Source organism: Cervus canadensis, chromosome 17 (assembly GCF_019320065.1).
Source record: "Cervus canadensis isolate Bull #8, Minnesota chromosome 17, ASM1932006v1, whole genome shotgun sequence".
Lineage (NCBI taxonomy): Eukaryota > Metazoa > Chordata > Mammalia > Artiodactyla > Cervidae > Cervus > Cervus canadensis.
The window spans coordinates 27,195,054-27,215,755 of NC_057402.1; the positions used below are offsets into that span (position 1 = coordinate 27,195,054).

Here is a 20,702-nt window from a genome sequence, read left to right on the forward strand (position 1 = left end):
CTTAGGCTGTCAAATATCAGTACTTTGGTAAGAAATTTTAAAATTTGTCACACAAACTCATTCATTACCCATTATCTGTATTTTAGGTCTCATAGTAGGTCCTTGTTTGGTAACCTGGTTTAGCTAGGAAGGAAAGTTTGAAAACCACAGGTCTACAGGACTGCAATGAGATCTTAGATCTTAGAAGGAGAACTGAACTACCTATTAACCTCTCGCTAAGAGTCAAGCTTTCAAGGTGGCCTATCATTGTTCACAGGTTTAGCTCTATTCATCTTTTACAACTTTCTAGAATTTTTTTTTCTTTTTTAAGTAATACATATGATCGGCTCCTAAAAGCTCTAGGGCTTTTTAGGCTTCAGGATGATTGGCTCTTAATTAGTATTAGCTGTCTATATGCTTTCTCAATTAAGTTTTGGTTTGTAATCAGCCCTTTAAAAAAAAAAAAACAAAAACTTGAACTAGTCTATAGAGAAGAAAGGTATTAAGGAAAGGAAGAGTATATTTTGGAGTGTTATGGATTTTTAAAAATCCTTTGATGTGATTTTCATTTAACGAGTTTGCAGGTATTAACAAATTATGGGATTTAATATTTTTAATTTTCTCTTATAGATACCTTCAGGAAGTAGGTTATACAGATACAATATTAGATGTACGGTCTCAGCGGGTAAGATCATTACTTGGACTGTCCAATTCAGAACCAAATGGATCAGTAGAGACAAAGAATTTAGAACAGATCCTGAATGGAGGTGAATCTCCTAAGCAAAAAGGACAAGAAATCAAAAGGTATGAACCATACTTAATTTGTTATTGCTCAGTCACTGAGTTGTGTCCAACTTTTTGCAACTCCTTGGATTGCACTACCCCAGGCTTCCCTGTCCTTCACTGTCTCCTGGAGCTTGCTGAAACTCACGTTCATTGTGTCATTGATGCCATCCAACATTCTCATCCTCTGTTGCCCCCTTCTCCTCCTGACCTCAATCTTTCCCAGCATCAGAATGTTTTCCACTGAGTCTACTCTTGGCATCAGGTGGCCAAAGTATTGGAGCTTCAACGTCAGTTCTTCCATTGAATATTCAGGGTTGATTTCCTTTAGGAAAGACTGTTTTGATCTCCTTGCTATCCAAGGGACTCTCAAGAGTCTTCTCCAGGACCACAATTCGAAAGCATCAGTTCTTGAGTGCATAGGTTAACATTTGTATAACAGGCATTATGAATCTCTTTAGCTTTTTGTTACTGTTGTTAACAATTTTTAAAGCATGCAGAGGCTCATCTTTGGTGGGCTAGTAGCTAAATCTCCACGATCCCAATGCAGGGAGCCTTGGGATTGATCCCTCGTCAGGGAACTAGATCCCACATGCCACAACAAAGAGTTTGCATGCTGCAACTAAGACCTGGCACAGCCAAATAAATAAATAGAAGCCTTTAAAAGAAACATGTAAAAAAAAAATTCTGTAAAAAAGAAGCATGTAAAATTCAGGTGTAAAATGTTTTTTCCTAAATGGAATAATGAACAGATAAACTTTTTATTTAGGCACTTTTTAAAATTTATGTATCTTGAAGTTTTGATGCCAAGAGAATGACTGAAGTATCTCTGAAATAGGTGCAAAATTAAAACTTGAGAGGGTAGCCTCCAACTAAAAAAATAATGAATGCAAAAGAAAAAAACTTGAAAGGGATTTCATGTAGTTTAGAGTTATTTGAACACCTCGATTTTTAGATTTTTGTTAGAGTGTTTTGAATAAATTTTAATACTATGTGTAATGATTGTTCAGTCACTGTTGGGAAAGAAACAAGGCTTTGCATTGTGTTTGGACTCAGAAAGCTACCAGATATAGTTTAAAATTTTAATGTCTTTATTAAGATACAATTTGCCATAAATTTCACCTATTGAAGGATATAAGTTTAACAGTTTTTAGAGTATTCGCAAAGTTATTCAACCATCACCATAATCTAAGTTTTGAAAATTTTTATTGCTCCGTAAAGAAACCTTGTACTCATTAGCCGCCACTCCTCATCTTTCCTGTATACCTCTCACTCACCAGTCCTAGGCAACTGTTAATCTACTTTGTCTCTGTAGATTTGCCTATTCTAGATATTTTATGTAAATGGTTATTTTGTGAGTAGCTACTTTGCATTAGCATAGTGTTTTTAAAATCCATGTTACAGCATGTGTCAGTAATTCATTTCTTTTGTTGCCAAGTAATACTCTTTTCTGTGGATATATCACGTTTTGTTTATCCATTCTTTGTCCAACTCATGGGCTTACCCATTGGTTCCACATTTTGGAATAATGAATAATGCTGCTTTGAACATCAGTCTGGAAATATAGACATATGTTTTCAGGCTTCTTGGGTTTATACCTAGGAGTTGAATTGCTAAGTCATACAATAACTATGTGTTTACCTTTTTGATGAATTTCCAAATTCTTTTCCAAAGTGGCTGAACTATTGTACACTACCACCAGAAATGTATAAGAATTCTGGTTTCTCTGCATTCTCATCAACATGTCTACCAAATATACTTTTGACTATAGTACAGATTTGATAAATGCAAGTAGTCAAGCAAGTGGAACTTTTTTCACTTCTACCATTAGGTATTACCTTGAATTTCATAGGTCGGAAGGAAAAAGAAAAGGAGAATGGAAAAAATAAAACGAGTTTATGTAGAGCTTAAGAAAATAATATGTACAGTTTATAAACTAGCATTACTTCATACCTTAGATACATATCGTGGCATTATAACTTTCAGGTTAACATAAACCTTTAGTTTTGGGATTTTATTTCTGAGAAGTAAGGTCTCTAATAAAAACAATTGGACATCTAATAGAGTTCTTATTTTCTTTACTCTGGATTTCAGGAATCAGTTTTCATAGCATATGAGAAAAAGCAAGGATATTACTATGTGTTTTAAAAACTAAATTTGTCAGTTAACCAGGCTAAGTAGTTAATAGGATTTATAAATACTTGAGGGGAATGCAGTTTACTGTATCACACCTGAATCTGAATTAAAGATCCATAGCAGACTATGTCTTCTCCTTGTAAAGCTTCTTACCTTTACAAGAAAAATAGTTTTTTGTTTTTTGTTTTCTGTTGTGGTAAAAAGCACATAACATGAGATCTACCTTAAAAATTTTCAAGTGCACAGTGCAGTGTTGTTAACTATGTAAGCACGGTATTGTAGAGCACTTCTCTAGACGCTTTTCATCTTGCATGACTAAAACTCCATACTCATTGAATAGCGACCCCCTATTTCCTCCTCCCGCTTAGTACCTGGGAACCACCATTTGACTTTTTCTGTGAGTGACTACTTTAAGTATGTAAGTGGAAATACACAGTATCTATCTTTCTGTGCCTGGCTTACTTCACTTAGCGTGATATCCTAAAGGTTCACTCACGTTGTAGCATATGACAAGATTTTCTTGTTTTTTTTTTTTTTTTTTTTTTAATTGTTCTGATGTCAGTAAGGATTTTATTTATTTATTTTTAAAAATCATTTATTTATTTGCAAAATTTTCTGTAATTGATGGATAATTGTTTTGCAATCTTGGTTTCATTTCTGCCAAGGATTTTCTTTTTTATGTCTAAATAATAATTTGTTGACTGTATTTACCATATTTTTCGTATCCATTTATCTGTCCACAGACTTTTAGGTAATAATTGTTTTTAATCAAGGCCAATTTCCTTCTTAATGAGTATACTTGTATTAGGTTGGTCCAGAAATAATTATAATTTTGTACTGTGAATTTTAAATTACTATAACTAGGCTCAAACACATCTTTATTAATCAAAATAGGAACCATTACACTCAACACATTTTTGTCAACAAGAAATAAGGTTGTTTACTCCTATAGCTTAAAAATCTGTGTTTTGGGATTCAACAAACTATTGAAAAGCAATTTTCTACATCCTTCTGGTTGTTGGAAGGGTTTTCCCTGCAAAAAGTTGTCAAGATGCTTGAAGAAGTGTTAGTCAAGAGGTCAAGTGAATGTGGCAAATGAGGCAAAACTTCGTAGCCCAATTTGTTCAACTTTTGGAACATTTGTTGTGCAGTGTGCAGTAAGATGTTGTGGAGAAGAATTGGGCGCTTTCTGTTGACCACTGTCAGGTGCGGACATTGAAGTTTACTGTGTATCGCATCAATTTGCTGAGCAGACTCCTCAGATGTAATGATTTCGCCAGGATTCGGAAAGCTGTAGTGGATCAGACCTGTAGCAGCCCGCCAGACAGTGACCATGCCCTTTCTGTGCGTGTTTGGCTTTGGTCCACCCGCTTGAGCTGGTTGAGCCTGTTGTTGTAGAAAATCCACTTTTGTCACGTGTCATAATCCGATTAGGAAATGGTTCGTTGTTGAGTAGAATAAGAGAAGACAACACTTCAAAAGGACGATTTTTTTTATTTCTATCAGCTCATGAGGCACCCCACCCATTTAATCAAGCTTTTTTACCTTTCCAATTTGCTGCAAGTGCCGCACGACCGTAGCATGGTTGACGTTGTTTTCTTTAGCAGGTTCTTGTGTAGTTCAGGAGGATCAGCTTCGATGCTCTCACTTGGTCACTGTCAGCTTCTGACGGCTGGCCACTGCTCCGCTCGTCTTCAAGGCTCTTGTCTCCTTGCAGAACTTCTTGAAACACTGCTGCACTGTACACTTGTTATCAGTTCCTGGGCCAAATATATTGTTGTTGTTGTGAGTTGTCATCGCTGCTTTATGGCCTATTTGAATAAGAAAATTGCTCAAATTTGCTTTTTTTGTCTTAACATTATTCCCATAGTCTGAAATAAATAAAAAATAGCATTTTATAAGTCATTAGCAAAAATGCACATTAAAATGATGTAAAACGTAACTACATTCATTTAAGGATGTATTCCAGTATCAGATGGCAAGTTTCAGTAGTGCAAAAACTACAATTATGTTTGTACCAGCATAATATATGTCAAGTCTGTATTAATGTAGGTGTGTATGGTTCAGCTAGAATCAGGGCCTTTGAAAATTCTAAGAAATATGATCTAATATATTGATAGAGATACCAACAAATAGATATCTGTCATATTCTTACTTATATAACAGTAAAAATTTGAACCAGTCTTCATGTTCAACAGTAGAAAAATGATAAATTGTAGGCTATAGTGTTAGAAATAGTATGGTCTGATTTACCTCTCAGCCTCTAGTAGTTGCTCTTTCTTTTTACTCGGACAGAATTTTGCCATACTTGTGGGGTTCCTTCATTTCTAGAAAATGCACTGACTCCTTTTTACCCTTTTACTTACCAGCCTTACTCTTGACTTCACTCTATGTTCCCTTCATCTGGATGTATAATTTTAAAAATTCTGTTGATCATCTTTTTAGAATGAAAAAGGATAGTAAACAGATAGTTGGCAAAGAAAAAAGATATAAAATTCCAGATGTAGATGTCCACTTAAGGATGGTGAATTAAAGAGACGTTTTACTTTTGTGCCTTATGGATCCTCTAAGATGTTCGTTAAAGACTTTTTAAAGATACATTAACACATAAGAGCAATAAATTGAGTACATAGGAAGAATGAGAGGATATACTGTTCATCAGATAGGGAGGACTTAATAATTTTGGAATCTGGAAAGAAAAAAAAGAAGCAAACCAATTCACGTCCCAAAATGCAAGTAAATTTATAGAAGCTAAGGAATTAGCAGTATTAGGTACATCTGGAGTCAGATTTAGAGGGAGTTATTAATAGAGAATTAGTTTCAAGTTTAGGTAAGAGGCAAATTTCAAATTTATGAAAGAATTTCAAACTCCCTCTTTATATATATATTTAAATTAATTTGTATTTTAATTGAAGGATAATTGCTTTCCAGAATTTTGTTTTCTGTCAAACCTCAGCATGCATCAGCCATAGGTATACATATACTCCCTCCCTCTTGAACCCCATTCCCATCTACCACCCCTCCAGGTTGATACAGAGCCCCTATTTGAGTTTCCTGAGATACACAGCAGATTCCCATCAAACTCCCTCTTTTGTCCTGTGTAGCCATTTGAAAACCCCTCCCCTATCCCAAAGAATGTTGGTATGTTTTCGGTGAATTCTGATTTCTGACAAATTCCAATGATTTCTGATTTCTTAAGGAGTCAGGCACCTGTAGGGTGAGCTATGACTTTGAAGACAGGAGGTTGATCTGAAAATATCTAGCTGAGCAGTGAGATCTCTTGTTTTCTTCTGCTTGGCTTCTGGTATGTTGGCAGCTGATCTTAAATCCCTTCCAGGCAGAAATATGATCTATTAATGGTAGAGAAGACTTCCTGATACTGACAGTTGGGATCTGCCAATGAAATGTTTTGGTTTCTGCCCTTTTACACAGACGTGAAGCTAGCTACTTGACAAGCCTCACCCATGTACACAGTATATCCAGTTAGCTTTTCTTTGCTTCACTGTTAAATGCTAACAGTTAAGGAGAGACTTTGATGTGAAAATTGGAGACCGAAGGAACCAAATCAAAAAATGGAGCTCAGAGAAGACTTTCAAAAGTTTACTCTTCTGTAAGCACTGGGAAAAATAATACATCCATAAAACAATAAGATGTTTTATAAGCTATTTTATAAGGTTTGATGAGAAATCAAAAAAGAGCTAATAGAAATCTTAAAGTGTGATTGAAATAATTTTTATGTAGATCTTGGATGATAAGGTTAAAAGACTCTCCCAGAAAAGAGCAAAGGGGAAAGAAAGAAAGTAGGAGTGAAAAGATAGGAAAATATAAAGATGGGTCCCAAAAGGCTAACATCTGAATAGGAGTGTCAGAGAGAACAGGTAAAATGGTGTTGAGAAGACTATTAAAGTAGTAATTTTTAAAAATTTATGTAATATATTTACAGAATGTATTTCCAAGCATTTTTGTTTCCACATCAAAAGGCTTTTCACTGGTTACACTATAAAATAAATTTTTAAAAAATCCATACAAAGGTCACCTTCATGAATGCTAAAAAGAAACATCTCAAGAGTAACAGCATATTAGCTTGCAAGTGGGGCAAAGTCTCAGACCCTTCACAGTCCCTGGTTGCTTTAATTTCCATTTTCCTAAAGACTAATGATGTTGAGCATCTGTGTATACCATGCACATGTCTTTTTTTACCGAAATTGTTTGATGATCTCCCCATGCTCATTGTTTCTTTGATACTGTTAAGATGTAAATGTTCTGTATATAGCCCTTCATTAAACGTATGATTTGGAAGTATATTTTCCCAATCTGTAGTCTTTTCTTTAAATTATCTTGGTGTCTTTCAAAGAGCAAGGGTTTTTAATTTTGGAACAATTCATCAGTTATTTCTTTTATTGATTGTGCTCTCTTTGACTTTTTAAAGTCTTGTGCATGTATTGCTGTGATCAAATACAGTTTTAAAAACCTGAAACATGAGTTCTCATTTTAGAGATGGTAATTCATATACAAGAAATGACAGTACTTAATTTTTCAAAGTTCAGAAAAAAACTGTAATGTCTTAAATTTATGATTCTTAAATTTTTCTGTCATTGATGTGCTGATTTTGTCAAATATTTTCTTTGCCTTTCATTTAATCCCCCAATATTGAAACATATTATTGATGTTGATCTGAAAAGTATGTGTTTTGTTACTATGATAGTTTTTTTTGTTTGTTCTTACTGATTTGCACTTGGAAAAAAAAGTATCTACATTCAGTTTTTATACAGGTCCTTGAACCATGTACTGGATTAGGCACAGTATAGTAGACCTATTAAGGCCCTATATCAAAGTGCTATTAAAAACTAGTCTGAATTGTATTATATCCTTATTTTAGACTAATAGAACCAGTCAGAGAGAGGGGGGAAAAGCCTAACTTTTAGACTATTATTCTTTTTGTTACCATGTACTGTTCGTATTGGTCAGGATATTTGAGATCATCTAGTTTAATTCCCACAGGTAAAGAAATTGAAGCCACAGTGTTTAAATGACATGGCCAAATCCAGGCAGCTAGTCAGTGGGAGAATTGAGACTTTCATTGTGAGAGACTATGTTCAGCTGAAGTTTTCACTGTTCTGTTGTAGCCTCTGTTTTTAGACATTTAAATAACTATTTGAAAACTGTTTTTTGTACAAAGATGAGGAATTCAGATTATAGTTTTAAAATGACTTAATAAATAGATTAAAATAGATTATGACTGTTAACCTATTATAAGAGTGGTTCTGAAACACTTGAAAGTATTTCTTTAGTTTATTAATAATCCTGTTTTGTAGTTAAGAAAAATCTGTGAAAAGGATTGGAATGTTCTATATCTGATTTACCATTACTTTAAATCTGAGTAGCCTCATAAATTAAACTTCAGTTTTAGTCCTTAAACATTTGGGCCACATTGTAAAAGGTTGTAGGGCTAAAAGAAATGCTGAGTTCAAATTCAAGTTTCTTAATTACAATAACTTTTATTTTGAGAAGTAATACTACATTTGAGTGCCTAGTAACTATAGGGTTTTTACTTTGATGCTATAATTACTTAAAGTACTATTGTTATAGAAACTTAACATCTTTTAACTGTAGAACATAAATGATCTTTCATTTTTGGGTAGAATATTTAGATAATACATTTTAAGTAAGTTTTAATTTGAATCTGTCTAGTACCTTCAAGTGCTGTTTAAAAATAGGAGACGGAAAGAAATATTTGTCATTGGAATATTTGATTCATCTTTTTCCTCTCTTATAGGACTTCTGGTGATGTTCTTGAGACATTCAATTTCTTAGAAAATGCTGATGACAGCGACGAAGAAGAGGAAAATGACATGATTGAAGGCATCCCAGAAGGAAAAGACAAACATAGGATAAATAAACACAAAGTAAGAATTCTCTTTTCTTATTAACTATAATGTATTTAGTCATGTGTATGGAATAGAAAATTTCAAGATGTCTTAAATTACATTGCAAGTTATTGATGATTTTTTATTATGTCATTTGAAAGTTTTTTATATAGTTCTTATTGAATTACCCTACATATAGTAGAAATTATTATCTACTCTATTATTAACTAATTGGCAAAAAAGGGTCTGTTTTTATGGGACTAGTTCAGTGTTTTGGAACTTTTTTGAAGGAAAAAAAAACAGGATCACAATTAAAAATCACTGCTGTAGAGTATCTCTTGAGGTGGAGTAAACAAGTGATAAGTTGTAACTGATGTGAGTTGATACTCCTACTCTGGGTGAGGGAATAAACTAAGAATTGTAAATGTTTGTGTCAACACTCTTCACTCTTTGTTAAGGATTACTGAAAGTCTTCTTTTGCTTATAACCTGGGAAACACATTGATGTATTTTAGTGTTGATACAGATTAGTTATAAGAGCAAAAATAGATTAGATGATCCATGTGTGAATTATCATAGTAGTATACATTATTTCAGCTGTGGTTTTTGAATTCCATTGTAGTTCTTTGGGATTTTATAGTAATGTGGGGAAAATTCCAATGTTCCTCAAAAGCTTCCAGTCCGTAAAAGCAGTTTTCAGCCTTTCTGCCACATACTCATGTGAGACATGGATGAATAGAGATTTTGATTTTTTTTTTCTGGTTGTTGTTGTTCTGAGAAGCATTACTATAAATACCACAGCTATTGACTTGCATTAATGTCCTTATTAACTATGCCATATCCTTATGAGTTATGGCCTACGGGTGCAGTTCTCAGTGAATGAGGTCAATTCAACACAACATACTGGAATGTAAGTGACTGCACAGGTCTTTAATAGAGTTACCTGTAAATATTTTGTAATTAAGAGATGTTCTTTGTGAGGATGATCATACTTGAAGATCAAGGTTTTAACCATTCTTACTGCCACATTACTTGCATCACACTTTGGAGCACTGTTGACAACCATTTAGCTAGGATATAATTTGAGATTGTTTAACTTTCTGGAAAATCTTAAGATTTTTGTTTCTAAATAACCTAAAAATGGAAGTGCAAAAGTAAAGATAATTGTGTGAAAACATAAAGGATACCTTTACAGTTTAGCATAAAGGTAATTCTTGGCTTTTGTTCCCTTTACAGATAGGTAATGAAGGTTTAGCTGCTGACCTAACTGATGACCCTGATACTGAGGAAGCACTGAAAGAATTCGATTTTTTAGTAACTGCTGAAGATGGTGAAGGAGCTGGAGAAGCACGAAGTTCAGGGGATGGCACAGAATGGGGTAAGGTGATAAAGAAATATGGGGGTGGGAAAACATCTAGGCCTTAAAGATGTATTTTATTAAATATTGTATGTGGAATGTGTGTATCTGAATGTATGCTGGCAGTTAAACTGAGAGCAAGGAGAAAAGTGGTATTCAATAGTTTCAGAGTATTTGCATCAGTTTATTTAGATTTGGTGGCTAAACTGTTTAATATACGGCTTCTGGTGGATTTTGATTTTTGAAATTTGTCTTGATTTAGAATTGAAACTTTCAGTTAATTTAGAAATCCAGTTCCTTCTCAGATTTTTTTTAAGCATGTACATAGTTTTAAACATTCCCATGATTTAATTTGGTAATGGATTTGGGTTTCAAGAAGGTGTCTCTTTTCTGTATGCCTGTATGGTATGCCTGATCAGATAATACCATACAGGCATACCAAAAAGAGTCATCTTCTTGAAACCCAAATCCATTGGGTTGCAAATAGTCAGACAGGACTGAGCTCGCATACACACAATAGAGCTATTAATTCTGAATAATAGCTCTATAATGAACAAGATTTATTGACACTTAAACTTTATTACATATAATCACTGTACAGACATGTTAAGAGCCTAGCCTTTGGAAGTGATCTACTGCTAATAATCATCTAGCTATAACTAAAAGGGTTAAAACAGTTCTATTTATACAGAGTTTAAAAAGCCCATTAGAAAGTAAAGTAAAAAGTGTACAAAGTATTTTAAGATAATAGCTGAGGTCCAATATGATGTTTCAATTAAAAATGTTCATTCTGTACTTATGGCTGATTTCACATTGTATGGCAGAAACCACAACATGGTTCAACAATTATTCTCAATTACAAATAAATTTTAAAAACATGTTAATAGTAGACACACCAAAAAAAAAGTTCATTCAGTCAACATTTAATACCAACGTGTACCTGGTAGGGAGAACTCAGCTTTATTGGAGAAGGGTATTAAGTATTTTAATGCATATTTCACATGAATACCAAAATTGGTTAGTTACTAGCAAGAGGGATTATCACTGGATTTTTAAAAACTACTTTAGTGATAAGGAGACACACTTCAGTTTATAAAAATGCCTCATGTATATATTTAAGCTGAATATTGCTAATAGCAAGAGAGATAGAACCTGAGAGATAATATTTATTGACTGTCCTGATACAAATTGAGTACTTAAAAGGTTTGGATTTTGTTATCAACATTCTCATTGTTTATGATTGTCAAGCATGATTTTTCAGATCTTAACTTCTCCTCAGTGGAGGGAGAGGAGGCCTATTAATTGAAAATTTAAAAATAAAAAACAATTTCCACAATTGTCTTCTAGACTTTGAATATACATTTTGGTACTTTTTGAAAATTGCTAAGTTATAGAAGTTTACCCTTCTTAAGAATTAGTCTTGCTCAAGAGGACAGTAAAAATATCTAATTTTCCAAAAAAAAAAAAAAAATCTAATTTTCTTCTTACTTTCCTGTACAACCTATCAATGTTGGAAATACCTTATTTTTTTCCAATAGTTTCTAAAGTACTATTTATTTTTTTCTAGATTTTAAAATAATTATAGAAATATATTTAAATTATATAAATATTTCATTATCTTATAATTCATTTGGTTTTTTTGGAGGTTTAGAACCCACAGATGGAAGAAAATTAAAAATCATCAATAACACTGCTATGTAGAGAGAACCATGATTAATAATTATATCTATCTGTCTGTATTTAACAGGATTTTGCTGTGTGCTGGTTTATAACCCACACTTCCACTTAATTATTCTTCTGTGACATCATTTTTAATAAGTGCATAATAATCTGTTATTATGTTTGACTGTTTATCTGGGCATTACTGATGCTCATTTAGATATCTAAAGGGAGGAAAAAAAATCGAAAGCAGTTTTCAGACATTTATATAGCTAAATCTTGGCACATTTCCCTTCCTATTGTCTTCACCTAAAATTGCTGGAAGTTTAACTGTCCATCAGAAGAATATATAAAAATTTCAGAAATTTGATTTGTGTAAAATGGCATTACTTCTATCATAAAAAGTGTACAGTTGATTGGTCCTGTCCAAAAATTTTTGACTGTAGAACAGTTTCAAGAGAGGACCTAATTAGTGAATGACAACTCTCGATACTTTTATTTACTTTTGCTTATTAATATTTGAGAGTGACCTGAATCTTTTTGTGTAATGGAAGTAACCAACAAAGTCTCTTCCTTCCAGACAAGTCTAAAGTATCTTTAAAGCATTTTAAGTTCTTAAGAAGGAAAGGACTCTGTTAAGAACAAAATGATTCAAGTAGTTTCTTTCCCTAAGAAATGAAAACTATCACAGGATCTGTGCAGTGTTTTTTATAAAGGATCTATGCAGTGTTTTTGAATTTTTCATTTTTACTCAATATGTGTCATACTCAGTTTTTTTCCCCAAAGCAAAGAGACTGAATATACAAATATCCCTTTATATTTATTTACTTAAAATTTGAGTTTACTTACAAATGGGAAAGTGATTTTCCGATTTAAGTTACCTGGTAAAGAACAGGTTTTTTTTTTTCTTTCTTAATAGTGTGTCATAATAAAACATCCCTGTATTCACCCACATTGTATAATCTGTGTTATTTTTATTTTGTATACTAGCATAGTACTCAAATATCTCTGATTTTGGATTCTTTTATTCTATGAAACTACTCCTTTTTAGAAAGCTTTTAAATCTTTTTTGTCTGTCAGGGTAGTCTCGGTTTAATTTTAATAGTTATTAATTCTTGGCATAATCAGAAATATTGGTGAGCATTTCTAATTTTGCTAAACATTTTAAAGATGTTTAGTTATTGTCTGCTACACTTTGAAACTGTGTTCTGTACAATTTATAGGGCTACAAATACTGTGTTTAAATGGATAAAGTACTAAATATTTGAATAAAATTAGTTTCAAGTTTATGGTACATTAAGTAGATTTAATTCCTTTGCTTTGGTAGTTAGAATCACCACAATAGAATTTTAGGCTTTTGTGGTTTTGAGTTGTCAAGGATCAATTTTTTTGTGTATATTTGTGTTTTCTTACTGAAAAAAAAGTTCCCGTAACTTATTCAACCTCATTTCTTGATATTTTTCCCCCTAGATTTTTTTAAAACAGCATTAATATGTAGAAGATTATGCTGCCTCTTCCTTTTTGCTCTTAACTATTTCTTATAAGCCATATCAAATCAGCTGTTACTTACCAGGCATGTTTCAGGATGTTTGTGCACATATGCATTCACCAACCTGTTCTCTGCACTGCCTTAAGTTTACCTTTGTTTTCTAGCTTCAAGGTTATCTTGCAAGTAATATTTCTTTTTTTCTTAAGCTTATCCTTTTTTCTTCCCTTTGCTTTTTCACTTCACTACCCTTTGCTACTCCAGTTAGAGCATTCACAGCTTTAGTTTTTATACAGATGTCTTTTTAAAAAAACTCCTGTTTAATTTCATGTGTAAAGTTTATACCACTGAAGTTTTTTGTTGTCGTTTCTATGAGGTTAACAAAATTTGTTCCAAATGTGTCAGTTTGTCCCTTTTAAAAATAAGAATTACTAGTTTTATTAAGGTGAGCACAAAGCAATTATTTCTTTAGATCACATTTTTCTTAGCATATTAGATGAATTGACAGAACAGTTCTTGATATAACATAGTTTTCAGGAAATTCATGAGTAGAGTACAGGAAAAGTGAATTTTCTCTTTGAATCAGTATTACGACAGTATTACAGTTTGCAGATTTGATAATCATGTGTAAATCTCAGGCTTTGATAACCTAGTTTCACCTAATTGAAGTTAGCGTATTAAAGTTTTGAGTTTAGCTTTTTACACACTGACTACCTAAGATCATAGTACCACAAGGTAGAAACTGAGGGCTGTTAGAGTAGGAAAAACTCAAGGTACAGAAAATTGAATTTCTCTGTACCCTTTTTTTTTCCCCTAAGAGGCTTGCAGAATCTTAGTTCTGACCAGGAATCAAACTTTACAGGCCGTGAAAGCGCCAAGTCCTAACCACTGAACCACCAAGGAATTACCCTGTGCACCATTTAAATATGAGGATCTTTTATATTTGCTACAAATAACTGTCTGTAAGGCAAAAGGATGTTTTTTATGTCCACCATACATTGAGGCCTATGGAATTTATAAGACTTATAAGCCAGAAATATAATAAGTTATCAAAAATTGTGAAAGTATATTTTCTCTAAAATCTCCCTTTTATATCAGTCTTCTTGATTGACTTAGCTTATGTGTTTTGGTATAATTTTTATTTAGTAACAGGTTTATGTAAACTAACTCTTCATTGATCTTTAACAGAATATTAAACTTCCAAATAACAACTTTAAACTTAAGAAGTAATAGTTTAAAACTTAAAAGATGGAAAAGCCTTTATTACTTAAATTAATTCAAATAGACATATTTTTGTTTTGCTTTTTTTTAATGCTGTTTTCCTGTAGTATTCTATAGGGTAAATTTTTTTATAGGCACAAGTATTTACTTAAAACAAATATGGATTTGTTTATTCAGCTAAAATAGTTGAAGTACCATCTGTAACAGATGTACAGCAATGTATGTTTTCACTTCTCCATGTTTGTCACTGCTTTTATCTTACCCTAAAAATACCAACTCTTAAAAAGTTCTTCAGTGGAATTTGAGTTTTTTTTTGTTTTTTGTTTTTTTTGCTAATCTTAGTTGTAGACCAATGGAAGAAGGTAATGAGATGTTGAACTATTTGGATGGGGTGGGGGCAGAGGTGGGATTCTCTGAATGCTTTGTATGGATTATTTGAGATGTATTTTGGAATTCCATGTATGTATTATATTGGACTAGAATGCCTCTCCACTAGTACAGTTACCTTGTGCATGCAGAATCAGTGTGACAGAAGGTGCATGAATATTCTCATCAATGAAACAGCACTGACCTTTACAGCTTGCACTTTTATGAGTAGTTCGCATGTAATTCATTCATTTGCTTTTATGATGCTGGCTGAATAATTTTTTATTAACATTTTTATAAAGATGCAGTGATCTATTTTTTGTAACATTAGATTTCTAATGTCAGTCCTTTGTAAAAATATCAGTTACCACAAGAATAATAACCTTCAAATTTGTAGTTCATAGAAATGAAGCACCACTTAACTATTGTTTGTAGTATTAATGTTTAGAAACTTATGAGATGGGCTTTCAGAGTTGGACTTGTGAATACCAAAACTGAGACTGCACCTTTAAAGTACTTTGAGTATATACTGTCAGTACATTTTTATTATGATTATATAAAGCTATAACAGTTTATTGCCAACAGCTTGCATTGCCAACTGCTGATTTTTTTTCTTTTAATAATATGCTGCATGTAGATAAAGATGACCTCTCCCCAACTACTGAGGTTTGGGATGTAGACCAGGGACTAATAAGTAAGCTGAAGGAACAGTACAAGAAGGAACGAAAGGGGAAGAAAGGGGTGAAGAGTAAGTGCAGATTCTATTATAATTTTTGTGTTCCAATCTTTGAGAAAAAAAAATATCCTCAATTCTGATTTTTTGTCTTTAACTTCTTTCTGTTTCATACAAGGGGCAACTAACTTTAAACTTTGTCTGTTGTATATTTGAAATTTATTTGAATATAATTTAGGAGGTGGTATGGGAAAATCAAGTGGGATATTATTTTAAATATGTGGGTAAGGATGAAGGAAAGATTTTAAGGTTTTTGACTATATTTTAAACTTTTAAAAGTTTGCAGAACTCTAAGGAATATTGGCCTTTGGATGAAAAATAATAGAAATTTGTTTAAAAGGAAGAAAGTATAAATTTCTCGATTCTTGATAATTACTGCTGTAACTAGGTCTTATCAAGGTTACATTTCTTAGTTTCTTAGAATTCTGAAATACAGTGAATGGGAAAGCCCTTTCCACAGTTTTTACTTTCTACTCTTAAGCCAACCACAAACAGTAACAGTAGCAAAAGAAAAAAAGCTCTCCTAGGTAGTGTTTTCTTGGCTACTCAAGTAGATTAAGGTCAGGGGAGTAAGGTAGTGGTGGCAGTGGGGTTGGTTTGGTTAATAGCTAAGTAGCTTTGGGTGCCTTGCTATATTTTTCACAATTAATATCTTGACCAATGTATTTTGAAAGTATATATTTAGCTACAGCACCTCTCAACGAAGTAATTCATTTCCATTTTGTAAATCAGGCATAAGAACAGCCACATGAAAATCATCTTCAGACCTAAAAGTATTAAATGAAGAAACTGAAATTTACTTTATTTTGAACTGGCTGGCCATTGATTCCTCTAGTCTAACTTTTTTGATTGTGTCTAGGAGAAAACAGTAGATGACAGTGGCAAAAACCGTATAGACATTCTTTCATGTTCCTTTCTCTGGTGACAAAAAATTAGTGTATGAAATGGCAGTTGCAGTGGAAAAGGGTATAAGTTTCCTCCAGTAAAGCAGTTTTTGAGTGGTTTAATGTATTGTAGAGGAAAATAAGGAGTTTTGGAAATTTTACCTGTTATGCACTTTTCTTTTATAACCTTATGCTAATTTATGTTGTTGCATGTGAATACAAACTGTTCTCTAAGAAATTTCTTACTGTACATTGAATTGCTTGGTGTATTTAAAGATGTTTAATGCTGGGCAGGGACTGTGTTTCAGCTTTAACATCTCTTCCCTATATAATTAATGCATGTTGAGTATAAAAGTACTTTTGCATGATTGAACATTGTAATATAGATGCAATGACATTAGAATTTTAGGGTTTAGTTTTTTTTTTTTTAAGAAATGAGTTAAAAAAAAAGAAATGAGGTAGTTTACTTAAATATTAGGCTACTTATTTTGTGTATGTTATTCATAAACTGACTTATATGCTGAAGATTTCTTTAGAATGTTAGGTAGTGTTACTTTTCATTTCAAATATAGACACCCCATTTTTTTCCTGATAGAATGCTTAGATCTCTTATCTGTTGCTGTTGTTTAGTTGTTAAGTCATGTCCAACTCTTTTGTGACCCCATGGACTGTATAGCCCTCCAGGCTCCTCTGTCCACAGGATTTCCTAGGCAAGAATGCTGGAATGGGTTGCCATTTCCTTCTCCGGGGGATCTTCCTGACTTAGGAATGAATCTGTGTCTCCTGCCTTGGCAGGAGGATTCTTTACTACTGAACCACCAGGGTTTTTGGTTTTGTTTTGTTTTTTACATAAAGTGAAGGTTTCTGACAACCCTGCTTTTTTTTTTTTTTAATGAGTATTTTTAATTAAGACGTACGTTTTTTAAAGTCGTAATGCTGTTGCATACTTAGTACAGTATACTGTACGCATAACTTTTTTTTTAAGTATTTATTTATTTTTGGCTGCACCAGGTCTTACATGTGCGATCTTCATTCTTCCTTACGGCATGTGGGATTTTTAGTTCCAGCATGTGGGATCTAGTTCCCTGATCAGGGATCAAACCCAGGCCCTCTGCATTGGGAGTGAAGAGTTTCAGCCTTTAGACCACCAGGGAAGTCCCAGCACATAACTTTTATATGCACTAGGAAACCAAAAAAATCTGTGTGACCCGTTTTATTGTGACTGACCCTCAACATCTCCACTTCATGCCCGTCCCTTTTTGAGGTTTAGAAAGAAGATATAAGTCAACTTAAGGTTTTTTTTGTTTTAGGTTTTAAATTTTTCTAAAATTGTTTTTTATTGAAAAAAAAATCTGTTTAAGAACTGTTGGAAACTGAAGAACTGAAACTAAAATCTGAAATTCCCATACAAAAATAAATAAATAAAATTCCCATACAATTTTAATTAATTTTATTTAGTAGGATCATAGTATACAGTTTTGTTATTTGCCTACTCAGCTAACAGTTCACAGAAAATATCCTTTCATGTCAATAAATATTCTGCCATACAACGTTTTCAAATTTCTTTAAACAAAGCTACCCTGTTGTCAAACAGAATATTTCAGAACCTGATATGAGAAATGAGCAAAAGGGAACTACTGTGATTAAATCAGGAGCTGGCGACCTTGGATTCATGCCCTAAGGCTTTCATGTCTCAGTACTGTTTTATCAAAATGTGTACCGTCTTATTCAACCAATCCCCTTTAATTTTTATTTTGTGTCTGATTTTTTAAAATAAGCTAACTTTGTTTAAATAGCCGTAGAAGTAATATATGCTTAACGTAAGTACTATATTAGAGACACAAAGAAAAAAGTAAAAATCACTTGGAGTTCGATAACTCAGAAATTCTATTCGGCATATATTCTTCCAGTTTTTTCTAAATGTCTTTCTACATAAACCTCCTTTAACAATTTCCAACAAGAATATCATTGTTTTTAACTCATTTTTTCTTAATTGTCATTAGATTAGATGACAAATCTAAATACAGTTTAACTGGTTAGATAGTATTGCATTTTGTGGATTTAACGTAGCCTCCATTAGTTAATCCATTAGATTGTTTCTCATTTTTAGTGTTTTTATGAACACCAGTGCTTTTAAGGTTACCCATGAAAAGATGAGGTTTCCAACAGTGTCTCAAGAATGAATAATTAGGAAATAATTGTTTCTTTTTATACTTCCTTTGTGAATTAGTTAAAAACTTTTAAATATAGAGTTCACTGTAAAAATGTTGACTTTGAATCCCTGCCATGGAAATAAATTTCTCTTTAAATTGGTGGGTAGTAAATTTAGGTTTTAATCCAGGTAGACTACCATATTAATGCTAAGATATAGTTTTTCGTGAAAAGATTGAATTCATGAAATTTACTTAGCATTTTTATTATCTGTTTTCATTGGGTTTTCTCATGTTTTCCCAGATACGGCTTTGTATAAGTTAGACTAATTTATAAACTGTAGCCTTTTCTTTTTTTCCTTTATTCCAAAGTGTGAATTAGTCACACCTTTTGGATCATAGCACTCCGTTTCTACAGATTTTTCCAGCTTCTTAGAAGAAAATTATTTGCTTAACTTCAGCATGTGAATTCAACATATGTAATCCAATCTAAATGCCTTTTTTTTTTTTTTTTAATGGGAAAATTGGCGAGAATGCCAGCTTTTTAACTTTGTAAAGTCTCAACCATGATTTGACTCTTAAATGGAAAGAGTTCTGAAATCAGAAGCCAGGAAGGTGATGTTTATCTGTCTTCCAGCTTGTTCACTCCATTTCCCCCTTCCTTTTTCCTGCCTTAGGGAAGGGAACAGCTTTGCCTCGGACTGTAAACACAATTCAGAATTAATTTCTTTCTGAGTGACATATGCTTTTTCAATTAGTATTTCTAAAAATGAAGGCCATGAAACTAAAGAGACTTGTTACAGTTATTTTGGTCTCAAGCCTCAGAAGAGTTAAGCTTCCTTTTCCTTGTAACATTTTCTTTTGACATAACTTCAAACTTAAGGAAAAGTTACAAGAATTTCATGTACTTTCACACAGTTTAAATGTTAAAATTTTACTACGTTTGCTTCATCCTCTTGTCTCTTTACATATGTACATTTATTATTTTGAACGCTTCAGAAAACTGAATAAGTAGTAGACATGTTGCTCCTTAGGTACATTAGTGTGTGTGACTTTACCACAAACGCATTCTCTCATGTGACCACAGTACAATGTTGGAAATCAGGGAATTAACTGATACAATACTATTATCGAATCTAAAACTTTGTTTTCTGTCATCTTTAAATATGTTATAAGTTTCTGTAATTGGGGAAGAAAGTGAGGGGATCGTTCTGAGTTAATCTTTTGTTTAAATCTTTGATAGGACTTTTCTAGCTTTCTGTGGTCTCTCTTTTTTTTTTTGCTGTATTTCATGTCTAAGTAAAAACATGTAAATCAATAACAAATCACACTGTATAGCAACTGAAATAAGGGTAAAACATCTGAAGTTTGAAACCTTTATTTAGAATATGAAGGAGGAGGTAATAATCTTTTTAAGACTTCAATATTTCAGTTTTTTCAACGTGGAAAGTTTAAATTATGGATTATAATATGTTTTCCTTTGATAAATACTCTTATTCTTGCTTTTTGTTACTCCTGTACTATTTTGTACTTATGGAATTGTGGCTTATAAAAGATTAGATTATTTCATATCCTTTCTTCAAAAGATTTATATGCTTTTCCCATTTCAAAGATAGGGAAAGATCTCCATTTCAGAGGTTCACATTCTGAAATATGTATGTTTACAGATGTGAGTCTTGGTCAATGAATTTGTGTTAATTGTTCTTATTTATCTTAACTTTCCTGTCTTCCATGTGTAGAATAAGATTTGTCATTCCCCTTCTTTACTTTACCCTTGTTATTGAATAGCTGTATATCTCCTGACTTGTTTATCATACATTGGAAAACCTTTTCATTACTTCTTTTAGTACAGATTATAAGTATCCCTGGATAATTTTCTAGTTTTCCTTTTTTTTTTTCTTTTTTTAGTTTCATATTAGTATTTGTCATTTGCTATTCCAGATTCAGGATAACAAACTTTCAAGAGGGAATGAAATTATTGTAGAGTATGACTTTTTATATTAGGCGTTATAGAACATTTAAAGAGAAATTATTTTGTATCAGTAACTTTCCATAGGCCTATAAAAGTACCTTGACACATAC

At 32.6% G+C, this 20,702-nt stretch overlaps 1 protein-coding gene across 4 annotated transcripts in view; it reads left to right on the plus strand.

The window, feature by feature from the left end:
- The window catches only part of STRN3 (striatin 3), a 100,494-nt gene that overhangs the window by 53,254 nt on the left and 26,538 nt on the right, over window positions 1-20,702 (plus strand). For 2 of the 4 annotated variants that reach the window (XM_043489814.1, XM_043489816.1), the window contains exons 5-8: window positions 610-783; window positions 8,675-8,804; window positions 10,001-10,142; window positions 15,491-15,601. In XM_043489814.1, coding sequence (XP_043345749.1) covers window positions 610-783; window positions 8,675-8,804; window positions 10,001-10,142; window positions 15,491-15,601 — 557 coding nt within the window. The remainder of the gene's footprint in view (window positions 1-609; window positions 784-8,674; window positions 8,805-10,000; window positions 10,143-15,490; window positions 15,602-20,702) is intronic. The other 2 variants (XM_043489815.1, XM_043489817.1) reach the window with 1 other exon arrangement.